Source organism: Pelmatolapia mariae, linkage group LG1 (genome assembly GCF_036321145.2).
Source record: "Pelmatolapia mariae isolate MD_Pm_ZW linkage group LG1, Pm_UMD_F_2, whole genome shotgun sequence".
Classification (NCBI taxonomy): Eukaryota; Metazoa; Chordata; class Actinopteri; order Cichliformes; family Cichlidae; genus Pelmatolapia; species Pelmatolapia mariae.
In genome coordinates, this window is record NC_086227.1 from 23131146 (window position 1) to 23155564 (window position 24419).

Below are 24419 nucleotides of genomic sequence, written 5' to 3' on the forward strand. Positions count from 1 at the left end.
TATTTTTCTTAGAAAATTGATTCCTTTTTTTTCTATTCGTTTCATAAATATATCTGTGACTTGTTTATTTTCTATAAAGGAAAAAAAACAAAACAAAACAAAACAAAAAAAACCCACTCAAGAATGTTATGATTCAGTAATGTTTTCCCGGGTGTAGTGTCCGTGCCTTGCAGCTAGGTGGCGCCGCACCACACGCTGTACTATGGACGTGATTAATTGGTGTTACCGTCCACCCTCGGCCGGAGGAGGGAAGCTGCCCTCCTGCACCTCTGAGTAGGGAGTCCTCCTCGTCAGTAGCAGAGCAGCTCATGTGGAGGAAACAGCAAGGACTGAGAGCAGCTAGCATGCGCGGACAATTCACGTAAATGGCGCGATTTAAAAGGAGTTTATACCAGCGTCTGCTGTTTGTCGTTTTTCTTCCAATCACAGGTAAGAAGCAGGACCACTTTTACTCATTTTAACCTGTGAGTAAGCGGCGTCCTGTATGGACATCCACTGACTGCGGACTTGTGTGTTAGTCTGCGGACTTTAACGGAAGCTCGCAGATTCAGTTTAACGGTTTTAACTTTTAGCTAGCTGCCTAAAATAAACCGAAGACACGGAGGCAGTTTTTGAACATATTTGGTAAATTTTTTTTGTTATTTTAAAAGCCATAAAACATGAGTATTAAAGGCAAAATGTCCTATTTTGGTTCATTCAACAGTCAGTCTTAACTTCAAATGTTCACCTGGTTAATTGTAATCCATTTACAGGTAGATATAAAAACTCTATTATTAGGGGTGTCAAACATGGGGCCCGGGCGCCAGAATCGTACAGCTAAAGACTCCAGGTTAGCCTATTAGATAACTTCGAAAATGTGAAGGAAGCCATCATTTTTCGACTTTTAATTGTATTTTCATATGTGGCTACACCTTTTATTACTAACACAGACCTCCTCCATGGTCGTTGATACTACGCAAAACAAAATAAGTAACAGATTAACAATTAAAGACAGAAAGTTTCATTTTTTTTTAAGTAACTACTATAAAAACCCATCATTTTTGCACTAGGTTGACTGTTAAAAAACAAAAAGATGACATTCTGTCAATAAACAAGAAATATTCATTTTATAATTACAGTATAGTTACAGCTCTTCACAGTGACCCAACAGAGTTTTTTTTCTGTAGATTTACATATTTATTTCTTACAGTTTAAGCCCAAAGCAGTATTTCTTTGTCATGTGGAAAAACTGATAAAGAGGAAGTTCCCCCAATGTAAAATGAGTTTAACATCCCTGCGTTAGAACATCTGAATATACTTTAAAGGTACCACAGAGTATTAGTAGAAACTGTGAGTCAGGGGTTGAGCTGAAATCAAAGATCGGATCCAGCTACCAAAGCAAAATCAATACATATAACAGAGTTGGTTCATGAGTAATATGAGAAAAGATTCTTATACATTTTATAAGCTTGTAAGATGTAAATATAATTGCACGTTGTCCTGTTAATGCTTTAAACTACAGGCTTGGTCTAATAGGACAATCTGTTTCATCTTCAGCTTTATAGCCTTAAGTAGGTGGTGCAGGAAGACCTCAAGCTTGAGTGTTATGACTATACTGGACAGTAGACTTCCTGCTGGCAGGCCTACAAGCCTTTTATATGTGATTTTTCCCTTAGTAGGTGCTGTAAACTGGCTCCACAAACACTAATGAGACCCAGCTAGAAAATATTAAACGTCTTTAATTTTTTTTTACATCGGGCTGGTCTTAAACTCTTTAACTGGTGTACAAATGCTGTTAAATTCCTTAAATCATAACAACTCTCTTCCTGGTCTCTCTGCCTGCAGGTGTGTTGTGCTTTAGTGAGTTGTTTTTCATCAAGGAGCCCCTCGATGTCACCGTCATGCGGAAAGAAGCCGCTATTTTGGGCTGTCAGGCACATGGAGAGGCGCCCATCGACGTCAAATGGCTCAAGAGCGGAGTACAAATCGCGGAGAATGAGCGGGTGTACCTGCTCTCCAACGGCTCCCTTTTTATTTCAGAGGTGGAGAGCAGAAGAGGAGACAAATCAGATGAAGGGTTTTATCAGTGCCTTGCTCAGAACAAGTATGGAGCAATCCTGAGCCAGAAAGCCCGCCTTACAATCGCAAGTGAGTATCAGGGATATGTGTAATCTGGCATGATTTGCTGTTATACGCATATTTATTTGATGCTCAGTCTGGTCTGGTCTGGGCAGCTTTGGTGGCAGCAAGAAGACGGACAAAGTCTTTAAAGTTAGAGCTTAAAAGGGATGCTGCTGGGAAATGAGGAAAATGCCCATTGGTGTGTTAATGAAGGACCAGTAGATTTGAAAGGTTAGGAGCAGTGTGGGATACTGGCTCTCCAATGCGAAAGAGCAGATGACCCCTATTCACTGGCCCTGGCTTTCATGTTATTGCACCCTGATGGCTCGAGGAATTGTTCTTTTTGAATGCTTTCTCCTCCTGCGTTGTGCGAGTTGGCCTCGTATTTTCAGGGGGAGGCAGGGGAGGCTTCAGACAGAGTTGGTCTTTTGGCACCTTATATCTTCTTCGACTCACAGGCCCTGAAATTTGCTGTCTTGTTGTGCCACTTTGTAAAATGTGTTTATTTATTTATTTTTTTACCTGCCATGAGTGCGTTTTCTATTGCTTTTGATCAATTAGTAACCAAAAAATACATACAAAAAATTATTTTATTTTTTTTTGCAGTGCTGTAGGGGAGGGGATTTTAAGAGCAAGTTGTGCCAAAAACTGCAATTAGCATGTGTTACATAACAGTTATTGTATTTACATTAATTATTCCAGAGCTCCCAGTCATAACTCAGACATTTTCTGGTGTTTAAAAAGTGTGGCTTGATTAATTGATTGAGTGGTTTAGTTTGCTTTATAGCTTTAAGTTAAGAGGTGATAAAGGCTGCCTGTAAGCTTTACTAGTTTGTTTTAAAACAGCACTTAGACCTGCTGGAAGGTCTATCTGGAAGCTCATAAAGTTTTCACATACCTGAGAAATGCTCAGTTGAAGGACACAGAGGTAGCAGTGGGGGTTGTTGTAAGTGGTTCACACACACACACACACACAAATGTGAATTGCTGCTTTCCCAATACTGCGGCTTTACCCTGAGTGTCTAAATGACCAAACTTTATTGCAGGCCTTAGCAGGTCAGTAGGGATCGTAGGCTTAACCCAACTGTCTTCTGCCTCACTGCCCCGGTGAAAGAGTATAAAGCTTTTCACTCTCTTTTTGTCCACATTACCTCCCGGCTCACAAAAGAAGAAGGCATTCTTTGTGGGCAAAAGTGGACAGAGCTGCTGGAGGTGGTCACCTCAGCAAGGCTAATTGCACTAGTCGTAAAAGTTAAATATTAGTAGATCTGCATTTTGATTAATTATCATATGACCTGCCTGTTGCATGGGGGTCTGCTCATTGATGTCTGAATTTTGGAGTCTTTTCATGTGTTCCTCAGCTGATTTATGCTGCTTTTGCAGACGGTCTGCTCCTTGGTAGCTTTTTCAAACGTTGCTCCATCTCTGGATGGATGTTCGTTGTTGTTTGAGAAATATGGTGGTGATGGAAGGTAACTTTAAACACAGGATCCTGAAGCACAAAGGTGAGAAGGGATTTGGCCTTGATGAAAAGGAATGTGACACCTGAGCCTCATCGTGTGACTTTTGTCAACAGACCTCAGATTGATGGGGATTTCAGTACAGGGACTGACTCTTGAGTTGTCTCCCCAGAAAAATATACCACTACAAGTGAATACTGTATAAAAACAGGAAAATTTCCTGTTTTATTTTTAATAAACATTTACAGCTCTGGCGTATTTGTAGCTCCCATACTGATGTAATGTGGGCACTGTCTGCTAGTGAAAGGATATCCTCATCCTGGTGAAAGCTGATGAAGTGAAATGAAACAGTTTGTCAGAATATTCACTTAAAATTTTCCAGTAGGAATAAACACAGTGAAGATGTACAGTTCATTGACTCCAGTGGTAGTAGTTGTGAGGCCTAGGAGACACTGATGGGCTACAGGTACCTGTTTATGGAGGCTTCTCAATCAAAGTGGCCACGTCCCTAACCATCCTCTACCATCCAGGTGGATGAAATGTAGCTGCAAACATGCTGTAAATTTGGAAATTTTAACATGGATGTCTGTAGGGATTGATGTATGTTGTAGTAAGCCTTGAGTGGCCATTAGAGAAACTACAGTGTTTTGAAACTTGTGGCTCAGTTCTTGCAGCTTTTAAGGTTGATACTTGGTAGATCTGAGGACTAGACTAAGACAATAAAATTATGGCCAGTGTGTTAGGAAGTGAATGCCTCATGCTCTAGACTGCGTCGCTGTTTTCCTCCTCTGGCACACGAACTGATCTTGATTCCCATCCCTACCTGCTGTCCAACAAGAAATAATAATAATAATTTTTGTTGAAGAAATGGGCAAAAATAGCAGGAAAATGCATAGAACTCTGTTAAGTCAGATAACAGAGATTATGATAACAGTATCCTGGGTTAGTGGTTTGTTGAACTTTTTTCATGTTTATAAGAAAACAAATTTTCACAAGTGAAGTTGTCACTGTTTAAGAGAGTTTGGCATGAATTCTTACTCTGGGTAGTCTTCACTTTGTTTGTGCTCATGCTTTAAAGGAGGTATTCAAAGGAGCTGCTGCAAAGTTTATTTTACCTCGCTGGTGTGTCCACAGCCTGCAAGGTCAGGACTGTGACATTATTTTAAGTTGCTAAGGAATTCATCTGACTTGCACCAGCTTGGCACATTTTGAAGACAAATGCAAACCTTACACAGTTTGAACTGCAATGTGAGTGAAGGAAATGCCCTTAAGTGAGACAACTCAAACCCAAGATTCTTGTTTTTCTCCTCTGCTGGTTACAAAAGGTTACCATGGTTCCCCTGAACACCGGGCCCAAAGGTCAAAGGTTTCTTTTAACTGTTCAATAGATGGAGGTGCAGTGGGACGCAAAGTAGGCCTAAAATCTGTCCTGCAATAATGCTGGGTGGGCATCTGGCTTGATTAGTTTCCTTCATAGTGATCATGAGCATCTATCTCTCATATGTTTTATTTCATACCACAACAAAGGATAAAACTGTTGCCAAAACCAGAACACGGGTATTTACAGAGTGACTTTATTAACTCTGTTCTCTGCTAGGGAGTTTCAAGACAATGAAGCCACTGTTTGTGAGTGCAGGGTTGCTGTTGAATGATTGGAAAACTTTGCAGCAGAGATAAGGAATTGGAGAAGGGGGATGAATGCTCTTTCCAACACTGCTCCCCCACTGCCCATTCGGAGCTTTGAGAGGTCACACTGCTCATGGGAATAGCTCTTTGTTTAGCCAGGCCAGTGGTCACTTGACTGTCCGACAGCCTGCATGGAGCAGCGCCACATCTGCCATGCAGCTAGTGATTGATTTTGTGGGTTTTTTCAGCCTTGCATTCTTCTTCTTGCTTATCAGCCCTTTTTTCTTTCAGAGCCTGTATCAATGTTCAGTAGGGCCAGTGATCATAGTAAAGGACTCATCACTCTTCATAATTAAATGGCGATGCTTTTCAATAGTGCTGCTGGAATTGGTTTATTTTAGTCTCAGCACGTGGTTCACTCCAGTTAACAAGAATCAGGCTCATAAGAAGAGTAGATTTAAAGTAACCTAACTCTACTTAGAAAAGTCATGGAAAGTGCATGTTGTTGATTTAAACTGTGTAACATGCTTTTCTGCAAATCTCTAGAAAGCTAGAGGTGCAGTATTATTCAAATTGACATAATTGAAATAATCTTTTTCAAGTAAAAAAAATAAACAAGCAACAGTAAACTGCCATAATGACCTTTTGTGTGGTGGGAATTAAAACCTCAGCTTTTATAACTGCTTATCCAATTAAATGAGACAGAGAAAAGACAATGACCTTTCAATTCATGTTATCTGTCAATTCTGGCTGTTGTATATTGTAAAAAAGCAGCTGGACCATCTGTACTGTTTTATTTTGTTGTAACAGAAACAACCGGAAGATGTCACTGATAGAACAAAAGACGAATTATTATTATTATTATTGTAAAACAGTATTTGAAAGCCTCACAGCTGGGCAATGTGGTTTCTAGCTAGTTTTCCTGGCAGCATTGAGCAACAGGACTAGTTTGGGGTGGTCACACAGGACTCTGCCATAGTTGGGTGCTATGCAGGATTTGTGGAGGTCAGAGGTGAGAGGTGAGATTGCTGGGAAGGGCAGATGGTCGGAACTGCTTTGTCAAGCCTTTAGGGAATAAGGCTGAGGTATTTACTCTGTTTGATTTAGGGTAAAGGCCAAAATGTTACACCAGAGATTGTTATGTTGGTATATTTTGGTGTAGGAAAGGAAATTACACCACATAACTCACTGTGAAATACACAGAATAAATAGCCGAATCAGAAAATGTGTATATTTGACTGAATTAGAAAGAGCTCGGCTGTTTGCCTTGATGATTTTATCTACGTCTTAGATGCCTCTTGGCAAACATCATCCTTCAAAGAGGGACCGCCTCCTGTTTTTCAGCTTAGAACAGTGCACAACAAACCCTCAGCAGTTAAAGATTTTCTCCCTTCTTGTCTTAGTGGTTAATCAATAATCAATGATTGTCCCGCTGTTTGTCAATCGAGCATCACTTGAGTGAATGGAAAGGCAGAGTGGAGAGGCAAAGGATCAGAGCAGCTCATCTCTCATGCCCTGCAGTCATATCACTTCAGCAGAGTAATGACATTTTTGTAAGAGGTTGTGTTAAAACAGGAGGGGCAGGAGAGAGCCTGGGAGAGGCGGTTTCAGTGCCTCTCTCTGCTTCTGTCCTCACATCAAACATCCACAGTGGAGCTAAGGAGCCAACAGCTCAAGGCTAATTAGATTAAACGTGTCCATGGTGAAGACATCTGATCCTGACAACAGTTTGACTTTTGTCCAACGGTTCATCAGAAATGGATGAAACCAGCAGCCATGCCTTTTTAATGTTTTCATTCATGAAGTCCCTTGCATGACACAAAACCCCAAATAGTCCTAATAAAACTGCAATTTAGTAATTAGAAGTTAATTTTATCTCTGGACTCAAACTACAGATCCTTTCTTTCCTCTCCAAATGTCAGCTTGATTTGAAGGTGAGTTTCTGTTAAATGTGTAAAAGTCATAATTCATTGAACGCAGTCTGAGCTCTGCTGTTGTTTAACACCACAGCAGCTGGCAGCACTGCTTACACACAGCCATCCATCACCCCCTCCCCTATACGCACCACTGTGTGTTTATTGCAGTTAAGGGATTTCCTGGAGACTTTTCTCAAAAGCAGAGGTTATCATAGCCCTGAGCTAAAAGAAAAGTATCCCGATAAGGATGTTAAATATCAGAGTGTAAAGGATTATAGCTGGCAATGAGTAATTCGGATATCATCCATTTCACTGTTTGGTTTGTTTCCTCTGTAGTTTCTCTTTGTTTTCTTCCTTATTTGTAGTTTCTTTGGTATTTCTCCATGCAGCATCTCCAAAGGTCTCTTTGGATGTTTTTTTGCAGTAAACATGTGACAGACGTGGTTTTAACTTGATATCCTGCTTCCTGTTCTTTTGTGTTTCTTTTGCTGAGTGCTGATGGCTCACTGCAGCAGAAGCGGCTCTGGGTGTGTGCTCAGGGGTTAAAGAGCACCACAGTGTATTTGTTTATCCATTGCTGAATGGGTGATGGTTTTGACTTAAAAACAGGCAACAGCTTTTGAAAATGGACCTACTGAAATTGAAAATTTAATTTGTTGGTCCACTGTAAAAATCCTTTACAGTCTACTGATTTGTCCATCTGTGCCACTGATAATTTGATTTATTTATTATAGTAAATGTTAGCAAGCTGTGGGGCTCACTGTTCTGTCTATCACAGACAAGAGTGCAATTGATTTCTTTTAACAAGCGACTGACCTCCTGCTTTTTAAGTAGAGGGGGGCATGAGGATCTGGGTGTCTTTCAGGATTTTTGTGACTCAAGAGGAACAGCTATTCAAAAACTTGAATAGATTTACACAAACATCTAAAAGGTCCTTATTGTAAATCTGGTTGGGTCTTATTTGCTTGCTGCTTGGCTGGTGGCTGACACTAGCTCAGTTTCAGAGAAACCCAATCCACGCAGGATGTAGCTGTTCCACTCCAGTCACCACCTTCCTGCAGCATGCTGCATGTTTACAGCTTCAGGAGCAGGCACGTCTGTTTTCTGATATCTGACTGAGATGGATGGATGATGTCATGATAATCACAAACTTGGATATGTTTGTAACACTTTGATTTGTTTTGACTGAGTTGAGCAAAACCTTAAATGTAAATAATTATTGTTTATTATTTTAATGGTACACATTAATTCTCTGTACTTCTGGATACATAACAAGTCTCTAATCTGTCTCCTGGTTGGTTTTGTTGCAGGTATTTCCTCATTTTCAGTCCAGCCGACGTCTATTGTGGCGACTGAAGGCTCAGTCGCCAGGTTTTCCTGTAAAATTGTTGCACACCCTCCTCCCATCATCACTTGGGAGTTCAATCGGGTCACATTACCCCTCGCCACTGAACGGTATGCACTCTGTTGTTTTCAGTTTAATTTCATCTTACTCATTTACATTATTCCTACACAGATTTTAGATGAGATTCTTTATTAACCATTATTTCATGTTGTCTAAGATGTTTCATATGAAATTGGTCCATATTGTAAGTATCATTGTTGTGTGGGTGCGTGTGTTTCTGTCTTTCAGAATCACAGTCCTGCCCAGTGGTGTTCTTCAGATTCAGGGTGTGCAGCAGGCTGACGCTGGAAATTACCGCTGCGTCGCCACCAATATTGCTAGTCGACGCCGAAGCACGGAGGCCACCCTCACTGTGACCCCAGGTGTGTTAGCCAGCTCACTTTTTGCAAACTTGTAATATTTAAGCACACAGTTGAGTTAAAAAGTCTGACTCTGAAGCAGTTGTTTGTTGAAAGCCCTACAGCTCACCATGTGCACTAAAGCTGTCTTCTGCTCTCTCTCCACAGGTCCCAGACCGCAGCTTCCCCAGAGACCTCGTATCATCGCTTCACCACAGAACATCTCGGTGTCACTGCACCAAACTGCCATCCTGGAATGCATGGCCACAGGCAATCCCCGACCCATCATCTCCTGGAGCAGAGCAGACAGCAAGCCTATTGATGTTTACAACACCAAAGTGCTGGGGAACGGCAACCTCATTATCACAGACATCAAGCCCCAGCACGGAGGAGTCTATTTGTGCAGAGCCACCACACCTGGCACAAGGAACTATACCATGGCCTCAGCTAATGTCACTGTGCTAGGTAAAAACAGAATATACTACTCAGGCTGTTCATGATTTCTATTTGTGATGATCACGTAGAATTGAACATATTGCTGTTCTTTTTCTAAAGCACCGCCTTCCTTGGTGGAGTGGCCTGAGAGCCTTACGCGCCCCAGAGCTGGCACTGCTCGCTTTGTGTGCCATGCTGAAGGAAATCCAACGCCTCGCATCACTTGGCTTAAGAACGGAGAAAAAGTTCACTCTAATGGTCGGATCAAGATGTACAACAGGTATGTTTCTCTTCAGTTCATTTAAAGAGTCATTACTGTGACCCCAAATTATCATGAGATGATATTTGAAAGTTCTAGTTGACCAGTTTAACCTTCAAGTGATATATATTTATAAATGTGCCAATGGAAATTTTGTTGGTTTCCTCAAAATTTGCACCTGAAATCATCTGGGTCCATACTCTTTATCTCTGGGTGTCTCCAGCAAACTAGTCATCAACCAGATCATCCCTGAGGATGACGCCATCTATCAGTGCCAGGCAGAGAATGAGCAGGGATCAGTCCTCACTATGGCGAGGCTCATTGTGGTGATGTCAGAGGACCGGCCAAGCGCACCCAGGAACATCCGAGCCGACACTGTGTCGAGCTCTGCCATCCTTCTGGCTTGGGAGAGGCCTCTGTATAACTCGGATAAAGTTATTGCTTACTCTGTACACTACATGAAGGCTGAAGGTAAGCAGAATCCACACACACGTTTTGTTGTTGTTTTTTTTTGGTAACAGGAACAGTACATTAAGACAGGATTTTCGTGGCATTTTCAGAAATCCTACTTTCTGTCAGACACTGTGACGTTAGTGTTGTGTTGTTGTACTCTGGAGTTAATTGGAACATCTGCGTTTTCTGAACCAACAAGACATGTTAAGCTTAAAGATGCAGGGTTCCTTCCTTTGCTGGATAAAACACAGGATGCACTATTCACAAAAAGCACAACGGTTGTAGTGTGGCAGCAGAAAAGCCTTAAAGCCTTTCAGTTTTCCTGGGAACTTTCTTTCTGTTGACAACAAGAGTCACATTTAAACAATGCAGCATTTCAGGAAAATGTGCAGGCTGTGCATTCAAGGACTGCACTTCATTATAATGCCACTGACTTCCATTGAGGAGGAGAGACGTACAGAATTCAACTATTGAAAAAAGAACACCTGCTGGATTTTTGGTGGGAATAAGGATGTCTGAGAAAAAAAACAGGATGTCGCTGAACAAATAACTGACATCTGTCAGGAATTTGTTGCACTTTTCACAGATTTTTTTTGTCCTCTTGGTGCCACTTAAAGAAGCTGGTTATCAGGCAGTGTGCTCTTTACCTGAGGTTGTTGATAGAGGCTTGGGACTTAACTGAAGATCTACTGAAAAAGGGAACTTTTTAGCCAGTGTGACGGAGTGGCCAAAAGTGTGTATTCTATGAGGGAAAGATGGTTTAAATTGGACAGGAAGTCAAGCTTTGTTAAGACTTCCAGGGAGCCGTACTGAGGCATTCAGACTACACAGAATACATTTTTGTTTGCCTGAAGTACCTTAAGTGAGAAATTAGACCAGGTACCAATCCGTCTTTGTTTCTGACTTGGCTGGTTGTTCCAAGGGGCAGGAAATGAAAACTGTAGCTGTATAATGTTCTTATTACAATGAAAAAAACATGGGAATGCACAAAGCAAGCTGAGCAGTGGTAAAATAAGACAAAGTGACTGGACATACATAAAATGTTGAATAAATTATGAAAACCTACAGTAACAAAACTGTATCATATTGTTGCTGATTTTTGGGGGGTGGGGGCTAAAGTTTGAATGTTCTGCTTTTCATTGTTATCTCAACATTTTTTTTAATCCTGTCATTTGTCCAGGATTAAACAATGAGGAATATCAAATTGTCATTGGAAACGATACAACTCGCTATATTATTGATGATCTGGAGCCAGCGCACAACTACACCTTCTATGTAGTCGCCTACATGCCAATGGGAGCCAGTCGCATGTCGGACAACGTGTTTCAGCACACACTTGAGGATGGTGAGGTCTACAATAATAAACAAAAAAATTATTAATGCAGTCAATACAAAACAAGAAATAAGCCCTGTTCAAGTAAAAACATTACATTGAACTGAAGTAGATACTGAATTTTCTGCACATGGGTTAACCTTGGTCTTTCCTGTGTGATATAATTAAAAACAGGATATGAGGCTGTTTCATATGTTTTTTTTAGTTGCATTGGTGGTTTTACTAGAGATTGCTTCTTCCATTGTTTGTTTTTATATTTCAGTACTGATACATCACAGCACAAGTCCCTGACAGCGGATAGCATTTTTTGGCACATATGACGGGGTGCAGTGGGAGGTTTGAATGTCCAGTGTTAGCTACAAGGTGGTGTAAAACAAGCAACTTCCTCCCTGTTTGGGCATTTCTTTAGGCTTTCAGATTGGCTAGCACTGGGAAACAGAAGGTTTGAGTAGATGGATGAGTGGTGCTGGGTGTTCAGAGCCTCTCTTTGACGTAATACACAGGAAAGAGTTAAAAGACAAAAAACAAAGACAGTCTGAAACTGAGTGCGTAGAGCACCGTGAAGCTTTTGGCTTACAGGTTTACTTGTACATGCTCTGAGCTCATCATTTAAACTTTGGTCCACAGTTCCCCTCCGCGCCCCTGAGCTCAGCCTCACCAGTCGCAGCCCCACAGACATCCAGGTGTCTTGGCAGCCTCTTCCAGACAAGCTGAGTCGTGGCCGAGTTTGCAGCTACCGCTTGTCCTATCGTACCAGTTCTGACAGCGCGGTCTCACAGATAGAACTACCTGGAGAAAAGACCCAGCATCTCCTGGAAAACCTGCAACCCGACACCATCTACCTTCTTCGAATTGTTGCTGCCACCAGCGTAGGGTGGGGTGAGCAGTCCGCCTGGACATCGCACCGCACCCCGAAGGCATCCGGTGCTCAAGGTACTTGAAGAATTGTCCTCATAACCTCTAAAATAGAAGTATTTAATCAAAAATATGAAGTCAGAATTATACTTTAAATAGATTCTCATCCAAGCAGAGGAAGTTGAGTCAAAAATGTGAATTGGGCAAGAGATTGAGAAGAGCACGCTCTAATAATCTTGTTAAGACATTGCATTTGTTTCTCTCTGACCTTTGCCCTGTGCTGTCAGTAACATTGGAAGGGCTTCGGTCATGGGTCATAAAGGGAGACCTCGGGCTTCAGAGCTGGACAGAATATATGGCTGTTTAGAGCTAGATCTGAAGCTTTGGGAAGGGGGAGGGGAGGATTAGTTTTTTTTTCTGTCCATCTCTTTTACCCTTAGTGTCCAGTGTAAACTCTGAAAGGCAACTTCTATTGGCAAACTTCATTCCCGTCATTCCTAAATGTGTGAAACAATCTTCCTTATCTCTACGTGTGGTTTCTATTGAGTATTTAAAAATGTGGGGGGATGGGGGCATTATTTGACTTTTCAAAAACATTTACCTGGTCAGGACAGAAACTTCCTCTGTCACTCAAAAACAGCTCAAATAATGGATTATAGTTGTTTTAGGATCAAGTTCCTCTTTTGTACGACTTTATAAGAAGACTGTGACGTACTTATAAAAAATAAATAAATGTGGTTCGTATGGTCTTATTCTTCTGCAGTTCCCCTGGCTCCTGAGCTGCATCTGGAGTCTTTAAACTGCACCACTATTTTGGTACATTGGCAGCTGGCACCCAGAAACTCAGCGAGTGTGCGGGGCTACAAGCTATTCTACCATGAGGAGAGCCAGCCTGAGAGCACCCCAGTTCAGTTTCACGCCTCGGATAATAAACACACCATCGGAGGGCTCGGTGAGTTTTCACCTTAGGTTACCTTCTGCCACCAATTTGGCTGTTTGGGTCATTTTACAGTGTTTTCACATGAACACCAACACATGATGGAAGTTGCGTGTTTACTTTGCAAGTTTTAAGATCTGTTAAGATTTTGAGGCAATCTTTGAAAATGTTGATTTTTAACAACGTGTTATTGGCTTAACAGTACTTGTTTGTTTGTTTTTTTATTAATATTGCCTACGTCATAATTAAAGGTGTCATAGTTTAATGATTTAATATGGCTGGAAATAGATATTTGCTATGAAAAGATGTGTTGAACTAATGGGGTTCTTTGCAGGGAAAGTGTGTGTGTGTGTAATCTGAGACTGTCTGTATTTTGGTAGCTGCTGTATGTGAGTTCCCAGCTAAGACATTTGTTTGCTTGCAGTGTCCCAGATATTCAGATGAAATGATCAAACTTAGCATAATTTGAATGCCAGTATTCTAACAACTAAAGTAATGGACAAGGTGTACATCCTGTTGCTTACCTGCCTTGTTGCTTGTTTATCATGCGTGTATCTCTGTCATTTATGGAAATACATACAGTAGAGAAAGCAGTCTTTAAGATTTTTTATTAAAATCTGGATGCATCTTTTTAGGGAACGTGAGCGATTAATTAGCTTAAGTCATGTCACATTTGGAGCAGAGGTTCTTTAAGTGGGAAACATATCAGCATCACATCCAGTTTCCACGACCTCTTGACTTCTGCAGGACATCAGTGTGCGGCTTTTCTGCTGCTGCTGAATAGCGTTCGGGACACATCACAGCCTCTCTGGCCTTTAGGTCAGATTCATTTTAGCTTTTTTGTTTGAGAGAGGAAAAGGAGCTCAGGCTAGCTCCAAGGACAACTGACCATATGTGGCCAGAGGAGGTCAGCCAGGTGGTCAGCAGCTGAGTTGTAAATCAGAAGCCTCTGTGCTCAAGTGAGATCAGAAAGGGAGAAAGACAAGTAGTCACTCTATATTACTGTAGGTGTGAAGTCTAAATGATACAGGTGTTCAGTAAGTTAGAATTTACTTCAGTAAACACTACAACTGTTTAGGCTCATTCTGCCACATCCTATGAAAAATATGACAACTAAACCCATTTCTCCTGCTAGGATTAACTCATAGTTGAATCTAGTGCAGATAAAGTCACAGACACTAAAATTACTTGCCTAGATATGAAGTTATACCTGGAATATTATTTTAATGATAGCTATAGCTTTAGGTGCTGGAAAAAGTAAAAAGATTCCTCTGTATTCAGTTAAAGTTTGTGGGGGGGTTTCAGTATTTATTAAATGTTTTAGCAAGAATGGTTGTATGAAATATTTCTAAGCTGTTCTGGTTTTTGTTTTCTTGTTTTTTGCCCTGAATAGTGGATGTTCTGGGTTGTTCTGGGAGGACGAGCGAGCTGTGGTCACTGTGTAAAATACAGCTTCTGCTGAATTAAAAGAATCATCTTTTTGTTCCTCGTTGTTAAAACAGCTTTCCATGGCCGTGTTTTAAAGAGGGTAAGACTGTTTTGTGGAGGCTGATTTATCATGCCTTTTATGACTCCTTTGAGCAGTGTTGCTGGAGGAGAATTAAGATCAAAGACTCCTATTCTGTTTGGCTTTGAGGGCCACAAAGATGGTGTATTAGCCAGAATTTCAAGGAAAACCATCCTCTGACCAACTGAGAGCTGTTGGCTAAACAATGAGCATGTCTTGTGAGCTCACTATGTCACAGGTTTGAGATTTCTTCCTCATAAATTAGCTGCAGCGCTGTGCATGGGGAGAAAGGTGTGAACTGAAGTGTCTGACGTCCTGTGTGGCAATGCATCCTGCAGCACAGAAGGCATTTCTGTGCTGTGAGCAGTCTGACATTTCCTCTAATTATACCTGCTTTCTTTTCTTTTGAAATTATTTTGATAATTATATTTTACACAATCTTGTTACAACATTTGAATTCTTGTTAAAAGGAAGTTTGCATTGGAAAAAGGTTGAAAGGAAATTTGGATGTTAAAATGAGTCAAAAAGTAGCATTAGCATGAGTTATAAATATTTTTGACTACATTGGCATTTGTCACAGTAAGCTTCTGGCCACTCCAGACCAACTAAAACTGTGGAAAAGTCCAGTGAATTCAACAAGTCTATCTTTCTGTCTTATTTATTTGTTATTTTTATTTCTATAAGGGAAGAATGTGTGTTTCCTTCTTTTAGAAGCAACATTGCCTCACTTTTAAGGTGATCTTTAAAGATGATCAGGCAATGAGCAATGCTCTCAGCGCCATCGGCCAGAGGGGCCAATGGCGCGATATGGCAGCCTTGCTTCTGTCAGTCTGCCCCAGGGCAGCTGTGGCTACAGCTGTAGCTTGCCTCCACCAGTGTGTGAATGTGAGAGTGAATGAATAGTGGAATTGTACAGCGCTTTGAGGGTCTCGAAAAGTGCTATATAAATGCAATCTATTATTATTATTATTATTATTATTATTATTATTATCCAGCTTAGATGATAGGTAGTAATCGGTTACATCAGTCTAGTTGTAGTGAATTTTCTCCACATTCCCTTATGGGTTTTCCCCCTCTGTTTTGGATTTACATTTAAGTGGTCTTAGATGAATTATTGGATTATTGAATTATGAATGAATACATTAACTGTGTCTGTTACACTGTTATTTACTGCAAATTGTTCTCATTAGATAATGGCAGCTAGTAAAGCTGATTGAAATGAGCTCGTAGACTGATGCAGTGTTAGTCACAGAGCGTCATATGCTTTGGAAATATTTATGGGTTTATAATTCAGTGTTTCAGTGCCTGTGTTCTGGCAGTTTTACATTTCAAATTACATTTTATAGCTTAAGTTGCCTGGCCCCATGTGGTTACTTAATAAGAAAGCTGCCCTAAAACTATATATAGGTTTGTGTTTGCTTTTCTTTTAAAATCCGCTTTAAAGATGTGCTGGAAGCAGCTTTGAGGCTGTTTATCATTGCAAATCAAATCAACTTGTGCTGTGAATTAATTTTCTCATAATCTACTTGGTTTTGTATACAGCAGTCAATAGTATTGATTTTTGAACTGTCATCTGTAGGAAAAACCACAAGCTGCTGATTCAGCTGCAGAAGAACATGCTCTGAACTCACTCATGACAAGCCAGATGATTGAAAGCACACCGTAAAAAACAGGAATGTGGTTTTAGAGGCTCCAGTTTGGTATAAATGGCACGGTGATGTGACCTTTCCTCGCATGTGTATTCTTTGCTTGGCCCATGAACGGCACAAGTTGTCATAGCTGAAGCTTAAAGACCTCTCATACCTGTTGGCACCAGGCAGGACTGCAGATTTATCTCACAGCTGCAGGCCATGTTGTCCACTCCTTTTATTAAACATGAGGCAAAGCATGTTCTGTGTGAAATACAGTCTTCATTTTAAAAAGGCTATGTCATGTTTAACCTGCATGTGTGTCTGCTGATTTGTGTTGGAGGCTAAAGACAGGAATAGTAGGGGTGGTGGTGGTTAATAGATGCCGGTGTGAGGGCTCCTGCAGGAATTGACATTTATTGCCTCTCTTCAGGCCTGGGGGCCTTTCGCAACAGAACAACACTGCAAGGGCCAACAGGAACTGCATTTTAGCTGTTTAAAAAAAGGGGGGGGGGGGGATCAGAAATGGCTTGAATATCCCCAAACAGAATAATTTATGGGAGTAAAAGCCTGTATCCCAGTGGGAAGGACAGGAAAGCATCTTCTCCTGAGGAATGGCTTTGAAAGCGGAATACAATGTGTAGTATTGTAGCCACATTTACAATTTGTAAATCTAGTTCTGTATATGAAAAATACCTTCCAGCAGTAATATTTACACTCAGTCTTTTAATTAAGCAAAGAAAACCCACTTATACAGTTGTGAGTGAATTGTTTCATGTAAGAAGATGGAGAAACTTCTTAAACATTTTCAGTTTAACTGTGATGCACTCGCAGCTCGAGGAAAGTGAGTGAGTCACTTCCTCTGAGTTGCATCTTCCCCTACAACATTTGTAAAGATTGTGCTTGTTTAATTAAAAGTGACTTTTATTTATTAAGTCTCCTCATTTCTCTATTTTTTTTACTACAGTTTATTTTTGCTTTTTTTGAGTAGCTTGTTTGATGGATTTTGAAACATGCCATATAAGTTTTTTTTTATTACATGTGCTGTAAATTAAACAGAATAATCATCAGGAACACTTAATTCAGACTATTTTCTTTTGTATTTCTTATCTTTTGCTGTTGCAAAATCCTCGTTGTTGTCATTTGTTGCTTTGATTTTGTTCACCTGACTGTGTTGTTGAGAGCTTCAAGAGTCATCTTCATGGTTTGATCAGGACACTTTGATATGATGCTACTTTAAGCCATTTTGACTCTTGGTGGTTCCCTGCTTTTTCACTCACTTCCTCCGCTTGACCCTCCCCCTTCAAGGGGAGTGAGGTAACCCTCCCCCTTTTTTTGCAGGATTTAGCTTGCCCAGATTCCATGTCAAAGGTCGTGGCCCAGATGTCACAGCTTCCCCCCTCTCATAGCTCCTCTCTCACATAATTACGGCAGGCCCATTGTATTGTGGGTTTGGGTAGAGGTGCATGCTACATGCCTACTCCTCTTTAGAGGTAAGGCTTAACAAGCGGCTCAGAAACTCCAGATAACAAGGAGGACATTGTAGAGCTGTAGAAGTCGAGGAATTCTGCTTTCACTTAGTTCTGGAAGTAACAAAGAGAGGGACAGTCCTTCTTCTCTGTAAACATTTGTCTACTCTGCAACAACTCATGAGATGGTTTACATTGCTGAATATTGTGTTCTTTTATTTTTCCTCATTGCTTTTAATTGTCTTTAGGAATAACTAAGGTTTTAGGCTCCCTGGGCAAAAAAAGAGGTTCAGCTCATATTCCACACCCATGACCCCAGATTCTTTCAGTTTTATCTTGGCCTGACCTGTTGACCCTGGTGTGGCTCCAGTGAAACTCCTCAGGGCTCTGTGGGGGTGCAATGTGTGTAGCTCCACCCACGCTAAACTTTGCAAACTTCCATGGAGATAAATTCATCTCCTGTGGTCTCCCTATTCTCTCGAGCTTCTAAATGTCTGAACATCAAATACATCTGTTTGTGTTGTCTGCAGGACACACAGGACTCTGATAGTAGTAGTTGTAGTAGTAAGGATTGATTGGTTTGGATTTTGTTATTTTGCACATCCACCTGGTGTTTCTCACCAAACTGTGATCCTGCATCTTTGAAACATTATTTAGAGACTGTGGGTCACATTTTGTTTACTGTTTGTAAGCACTGGAAATTATGACCATTTAGGGGTAAAAAGGACATGTGGTCAGCTGGCTATTGTTCAGCAGAGGGTCTTCAGGGTCACTAAGGTCTGCTACTGCTGCTGACCATCAGCAGTGTCCTTCCCAAGGGGTTTTCACTCCAGATTTAACCCCTAGATTCAGGACCCGAGTAGGTGTGGCCACTGACCAATGACCAGGAGGCCTGATGGGGCCGGAGAAAGAGCTTTCTTTATATGTGGTCAAAAGGCTGGGGGTGACAGGGTGATGGATTGGGGGGGGGGGGGGGGGGCTTATCTGTTCTGCTGCCTTGGGTGGTGTCAAAACTGACCAAAGGACTCGCAGCACAGAGCATCTGTCGCCCTGCCCTACCCCTCGTTCTCACCACGCCATCAAACCAGAGCACATCACTGACCTCACACCCACACCGGCCAGCTCTCTTTCACACAGCACCCCCACTTCCCATTAGCTTTAGGAAACACATCTGGCACTGTTGTGGCCCATACTGACTTGTGTAAGGAATTGTCAATCTAAATCTTTAGTGCTCTTTTTTTTTCATCTCTTAATGTAGATCCAAGGAAGAAGTACCACGTTAAGATCCTGGCTTATAATGTTGTGGGAGATGGATACCAAGCAGACCAGACTATCAGCACCCCTGGATGTGTCTGTAAGTCCCACATTATACTAGAAAAGTCAGACCACATGGTGCAGAAAAAGTGGGGAAAAATAACAGTACTAATCTAGATGTACCTCTCAGCTGTTCGAGATCGCCTGGTACCCCCTCCACCTCCTCCACACAACGTGTATGCTAAAACCAACAGTTCGACCGCCGTCTTTCTGCACTGGAGCCGACCAGCATTCACCTCCAGCCACGCAGTCAACTACACCGTCCGCTGCAATCCAGTTGGTCTGCAGAATGCCTCCCTGGTGCTCTACCTGCAGACGTAAGAAATTACCCTTCAGACCAAAGTGAACATGACTACATGTAGATTGATTTTCATATTTGTTAGCGTGTAATTTCACCTGCATTTGCTGCATTTACTGTACGACTGCCTGGTTTCCTTTCATAGTTTAGTTTTTATTTTAACAATATTTTTTTTAAACAGTAACAGTAATTTTGATGTTTTAGCAGCAGCTGATTATCACAACCTAAAATCAGCTGAACGCATTTCTTAAACTGTGTGTTTACAACACTTTAACAACATAAATGCTGTCTTCACACTTGCTTGGGAAAGTTTACAAGTACTTCTTTCTTTACACTGCCATCACAGCTCCATATCGCCCTCTTCTGGCCATTTTTTGACCCTCTTTAAACATAGCTGTCTGAAGTTGGCTGTAATGTCTTGCCAGTAAGTATTGAATCTGTAAAGGAGATCACAATTCTTAAAGTGTGCATGTATTCTGCAGGAGTGAACAGAGCCTCCTCGTGCGAGATCTGGAGCCCAATACCAAGTACGAATTTGCTGTTCGCCTCCATCTTGACCAGCTGTCCAGCCCCTGGAGCCCTGTGGTCTATCAGAGTACCTTCCCTAAAGGTGAAAATGCAGAAACATCTTATTCACCCATTAATTTCTTCATTTACTGTTGGCACAAAGACAAACATCCCCATGTTAAAGCTGTTCTGAGTTCACTTTGTCTTTTCATTCTCACCTCCCAGCTCCCACGCGACCTCCTTCCAACATCAAAGTGACTCTAATTGAAGAAGACACCGCACTTGTTTCATGGAAGCTCCCAGATGAACTCAACGTACCTGTGACACGCTACACAATCCTGTATGCCTCCAGAAATGACTGGATAGCTGGGGAGTGGCAGGTGATGGAAAGGGAAGGTAAGGAGAAACTCAGAACAAGAGCATTTATGTACAGGTGTGTGTGTATATATGCATGACTGTCAAGGAAACAGTCATCTGGGAATCAGTGACTCTGCCTCTGTCTTCATTGTAGTCCCAGAATTCTCTAGAATAGCCTGAGTTCACTGCTTTGTCTTACTGCCAAGTGGTTTAATGAGACTACAACAAAGACTTTGATTTACAGTCTTGTTGACCATTTGCACATAAAGATGCTTTTAAATCTCTTCTGTAAATGAACAGCCTATATCTTTTTACTGCAATAATGGATGGTAAATAATTGTTATACATCTTATACTATGATAGATTATTGCTCACAATTTGACTCTTAGTAAGTACACACAATAAACCGATTTCACAGGCATTGTCAGAATTGATTTCAGTTATGTGTGTTTATTTTTTTTAATCTTGAAAAAACAAGCATATCTACACTGTATAAGACAGCACAGTAAGCATGTGTCAGCTGTTTAATCGGACAGTTTTTAAATGTGTTACGAAGGATAAGTCATCAGTAAAATGAATGAACGCCCAGTTTTTAGTGGAGCCAGTCAAGCTTTTTGTCTTTCTCGGTTACCTTTACACTTGAATCATTCTGCTGTTTGTTTGGTTCAAAATGTTATCAATTACAAATTTCAGACTCTTGCAAAGTCCTTTCCCTCCCCTGAGCAAAAACAGATTTATAAAGCAAATTCTGTCCAAGAAGTTTTGTAAAGACGGACCCAGTAGAGGTGTTTTTAGGAGCAGATGACCCTGGGCAAAGATGAAAAAGACTCTGTTCCCATTTTGACCCCTTCACAAGTTTTGCCACTGGCCACTGGGTGGTGTTAGTTAAGCCCCAATCTTCTGACCCCCACCTGGATCCCTCAAACATTCCACTCATGTAGCACCTCTAATAAGAATTGTTTAAATAGTAAAGAAATGGCTCATTATTTTTGGTGTTTGCTTTATGGAAATTTGTTGTTTTTAGGTTACTTTTTTCAATGGTTTAAACATTTTAAAAAGTTGCCCTTTAATAGAATAAAACACCCCATTATTGTCATTTGTGAATTTCATCTCACAACAGGGACCATCACCATGGCACTGCTGGAGAACCTGAAGCCCGGCCAGGTTTACTTCGTGAAGGTTTCAGCATCCAACAACATGGGCGACGGTCCGTTTTCTCACGCGGTGGAGCTGACAGTACGAGAAGATCTCCCCCTTGGTCATGATCTCTGGGTTTCTCGTGGCTCCACAAGTCAGTGAAACCAACATGATGTCTTACAGTGTAAAGAGTTTCTTTTTTTAAGAGGTCACATGATAACCTGACAATGTTTCCTCGGCCCATAGCGTTTTCTGATAGCTTCTACCACCTGGATCAGAAGTCGATGACCGGTATCAGCGTTGGAGTCTGCATCGCTCTCATCTGCATCATCATCTGTGCCTTCATCATCATCTGCAGAGGCAAAAACAGGTACCTGGTGTCTCTGAGTGTAGTGACCATGTCCCACATCAATTCAATTCACTTTTATCTATATAGAGCCAAATCACAACAACAGTTGTTTCAAGACATTGAGGTTTCCTCTCTGAACACGTCACTTTGTGTCCTTTCAGGAAACTTTCTGCTGTGAAAACATGCAGAGAGGGAATGAGCACATCTGCTGCAGCTGCAAGACCTCCATCCTCTCAAGGAGAAGCTGAGCATGCTGATGTGAGCGTGCCAATGATGAATCAAAACCATTTTCTTGATGCAAAGGTACAGCATGTCATACTTGTGACACTAAAATCCAGAAAAAAACCCTTTAAATATTTTAATTAAATGTGTTAAGTTATATTTACATTTTGAGAAATGTGACATTGTAAAAAAAAACAAATTCAAATAATCAGTGCCACAATGACAGTGCAGGTTTATAATTAAGTGCCAATGTGAGCTGCTTAAACAACAGTTGAACTGTAATAAAGCCTCTTTTCTTTTATTGCTGCTTTTCTTGCAGGGTGGAACAGATCTTATCATCAATTCTCTCGGCCCCATTCAGCACACCGCTGAGAGGAAAAGGAAATGGTTCTCCTTCAGCAGTGATGTGAAAAGGGAGAGTAAACCCACACAGGTGAGATTAAGAATAATGAGTCCTTCTCAATAAGTGATTACCAAATGATCAAACCTGAAGACGACAGCATGGTATGTTGTGTCTGTTGGGTTTGAAATCTAGTTTGAATCACTTCTCATGAGGGCTGAATATTTTTTTCTGTTGATTTGCTCGAGATGTTAAGATCTCTGCAGATGTGAAACTGAACTGTGAACAGTCAGACTAATAAGAGAAACTTTCTCTCTGTGCTGCAGAACACAAGACTTGACGCGGCCTCATACCAGCACGGCACCACAGTGCTGACCTACGAAGAGGAGCTTTCTTCAAACCAGCCCACCAACCTGCAGACCCTGCTCGGACGTCCCGGCGACACAGAGGGATCTTCAAACAGCGAGGGCAGCCACGCCACCGGTGACTCAGGCCGCTACTCTCACGACGAGACGGAGCTGACCAACCTGTCCTCAGGGCCCAGCAGCCACCTTGCGTCTCCCACGGCAGAGGACGGGACCGAGTTTGACTGTAGCAGCTGCGCTGAAGAGTTGAACGAGCTCTCAGAGGAAAATCAGAGCAAACAGAAGGCGAAGGAGTCAATGAATGCTGGCAGCTGTCGACACGAAGCCCAAAGCAGAGTGTGAAGGCGTGCCTCTGTGTGTGTGTGTGTGTGTGTGTGCGTGTGTGTGTGTGTGTGTGTGAGTGTGAAGACGGTGGTTTACTTGCACAAACATTCACATAATATAAAAGTGTGCGCACTCACCAGAGTTTACTTTATTGTTTATTTACACTGCATGTCAGTGAGTGCAGCGAAGAATGTCTGGAACCATGCTGCCTCTTATTTGGGCTGTTATGAGTTTGCCTTTTTGCTTTAATTGCATCGCAGAGCTAAGAAATAGGCACACACATACCCCATAAAACAAAAGTGATAGAAGCATGTTAAACAGGAAAAGAAACAAAACAGACTAGTCGACTAGACTAAAAGTAAAAAAAAAAAAACGGTCAGAAAACAGAAGCGGTCAAAAGTGATCACAATCGAGTGATCATGGACGAGGTTAAGTACTGCCTTAAGAATAATTTGAAATACTTAATCACATTCTTCAGTAACCAAAGTGTGTTTAAATGTCACTGAAATATGTGGCTTTTAGCACAGTGCTTTACGTTACACACACATGCGCCTTAAAGAACTAATGTGGAGTGGTTATATGTCAGTTTACTCTGACATAGCCAACCTAAAAATCCTTTTAATGATGAAAGTACTGAAAAGACCATTTTTTTCTAGTTTTTTTCCATCTGCCACAGGATAACATCTTAACTTGCATTGTATATGAATAAAATATAAATTATTAGGTAACCTGACTTTGTTTCTGTTGCCGTCTTGTAAGGACGGCAACATTTAATCATCTTGTCACATATTCATGAACATCTCTGTTGTAGACTTTGAGCTAAGCTGTAGCATCAAATTAAAGAACATGAGATGTGAGCGCTTACTAATCTTCTCATCCAACTCTAGGCCATGAGAGAATAAGCACCTAAAATGACCAAAATATTGAATTAATCACAAACAACAAACCTGATAATGTTATTTTAATGTGCAGGTAAACTGCTGGCCTGAATGTGAGCATGACTGTGTTGATTTTTTGTTTTTTCTTCTTTGTTTCTACACACTGTGAACGCTAAGCTAACAAAGTCCTTCTACAGTATAAAGTGTTGACAGGAAAGCTCGTTTTATCCTTTTAACTTCCTTCTCTTTCTCTCTCAGTCTCTCTTTTCATTTCCTGTGTGTGTGCGTGTGTGTGCATCTGTGTGCGTGTGTGTACGTGTGTTTTTCTCACCCACCATGAATGTTTAAAAAGGAGTGTCAAAGTGGCATTTCTGATGCTATTTAAGAGTTTATCACTGGAGCGAAAGGGAGGTCCTTTTTGCGGATTATCTACCTCGGTTTGCCTCATGGGTAAACCTCCCACTGTATATTTAATAACTACTTAAACCTTGCGTTGTGTGATGGGCTGCTTCCGTCACATTACACTTTATACTTCCTCGTCTTCTCTCCTCGCTTTGTTCTGATGTACGGGATGGTAAGGGCGCTGCAGCTCACTCCTCTTGCTCCA

General features: G+C 41.3%; 1 protein-coding gene across 1 annotated transcript; it reads left to right on the forward strand.

Annotated features, from left to right (window-relative positions):
- Window positions 1–365: 365 nt before the first annotated feature.
- On the forward strand, window positions 366–22958 carry prtga (protogenin homolog a (Gallus gallus)). Its single transcript, XM_063497872.1, has 19 exons — window positions 366–429; window positions 1825–2127; window positions 8413–8557; window positions 8736–8869; window positions 9014–9310; window positions 9401–9560; window positions 9763–10010; window positions 11173–11337; window positions 11953–12258; window positions 12944–13132; window positions 18980–19075; window positions 19166–19352; window positions 19816–19943; window positions 20066–20236; window positions 21318–21488; window positions 21581–21704; window positions 21845–21986; window positions 22225–22338; window positions 22572–22958. The coding sequence occupies exons 1-19, from the start codon at window positions 366–368 to the stop codon at window positions 22950–22952; spliced, it is 3525 nt and encodes a 1174-aa protein (XP_063353942.1). The 3' UTR covers window positions 22953–22958.
- The last annotated feature ends 1461 nt before the right edge of the window (window positions 22959–24419 follow it).

Coding starts and splice junctions, on each gene's coding strand:
- prtga (XM_063497872.1), top strand. CDS start 366: ATGGCGCGATTTAAAAGGAGTTTATACCAGCGTCTGCTGTTTGTCGTT. Junction 8,558..8,735: donor TTACCCCTCGCCACTGAACG/GTATGCACTCTG, acceptor TCTGTCTTTCAG/AATCACAGTCCTGCCCAGTG. Junction 22,339..22,571: donor GGGAGAGTAAACCCACACAG/GTGAGATTAAGA, acceptor TCTGTGCTGCAG/AACACAAGACTTGACGCGGC.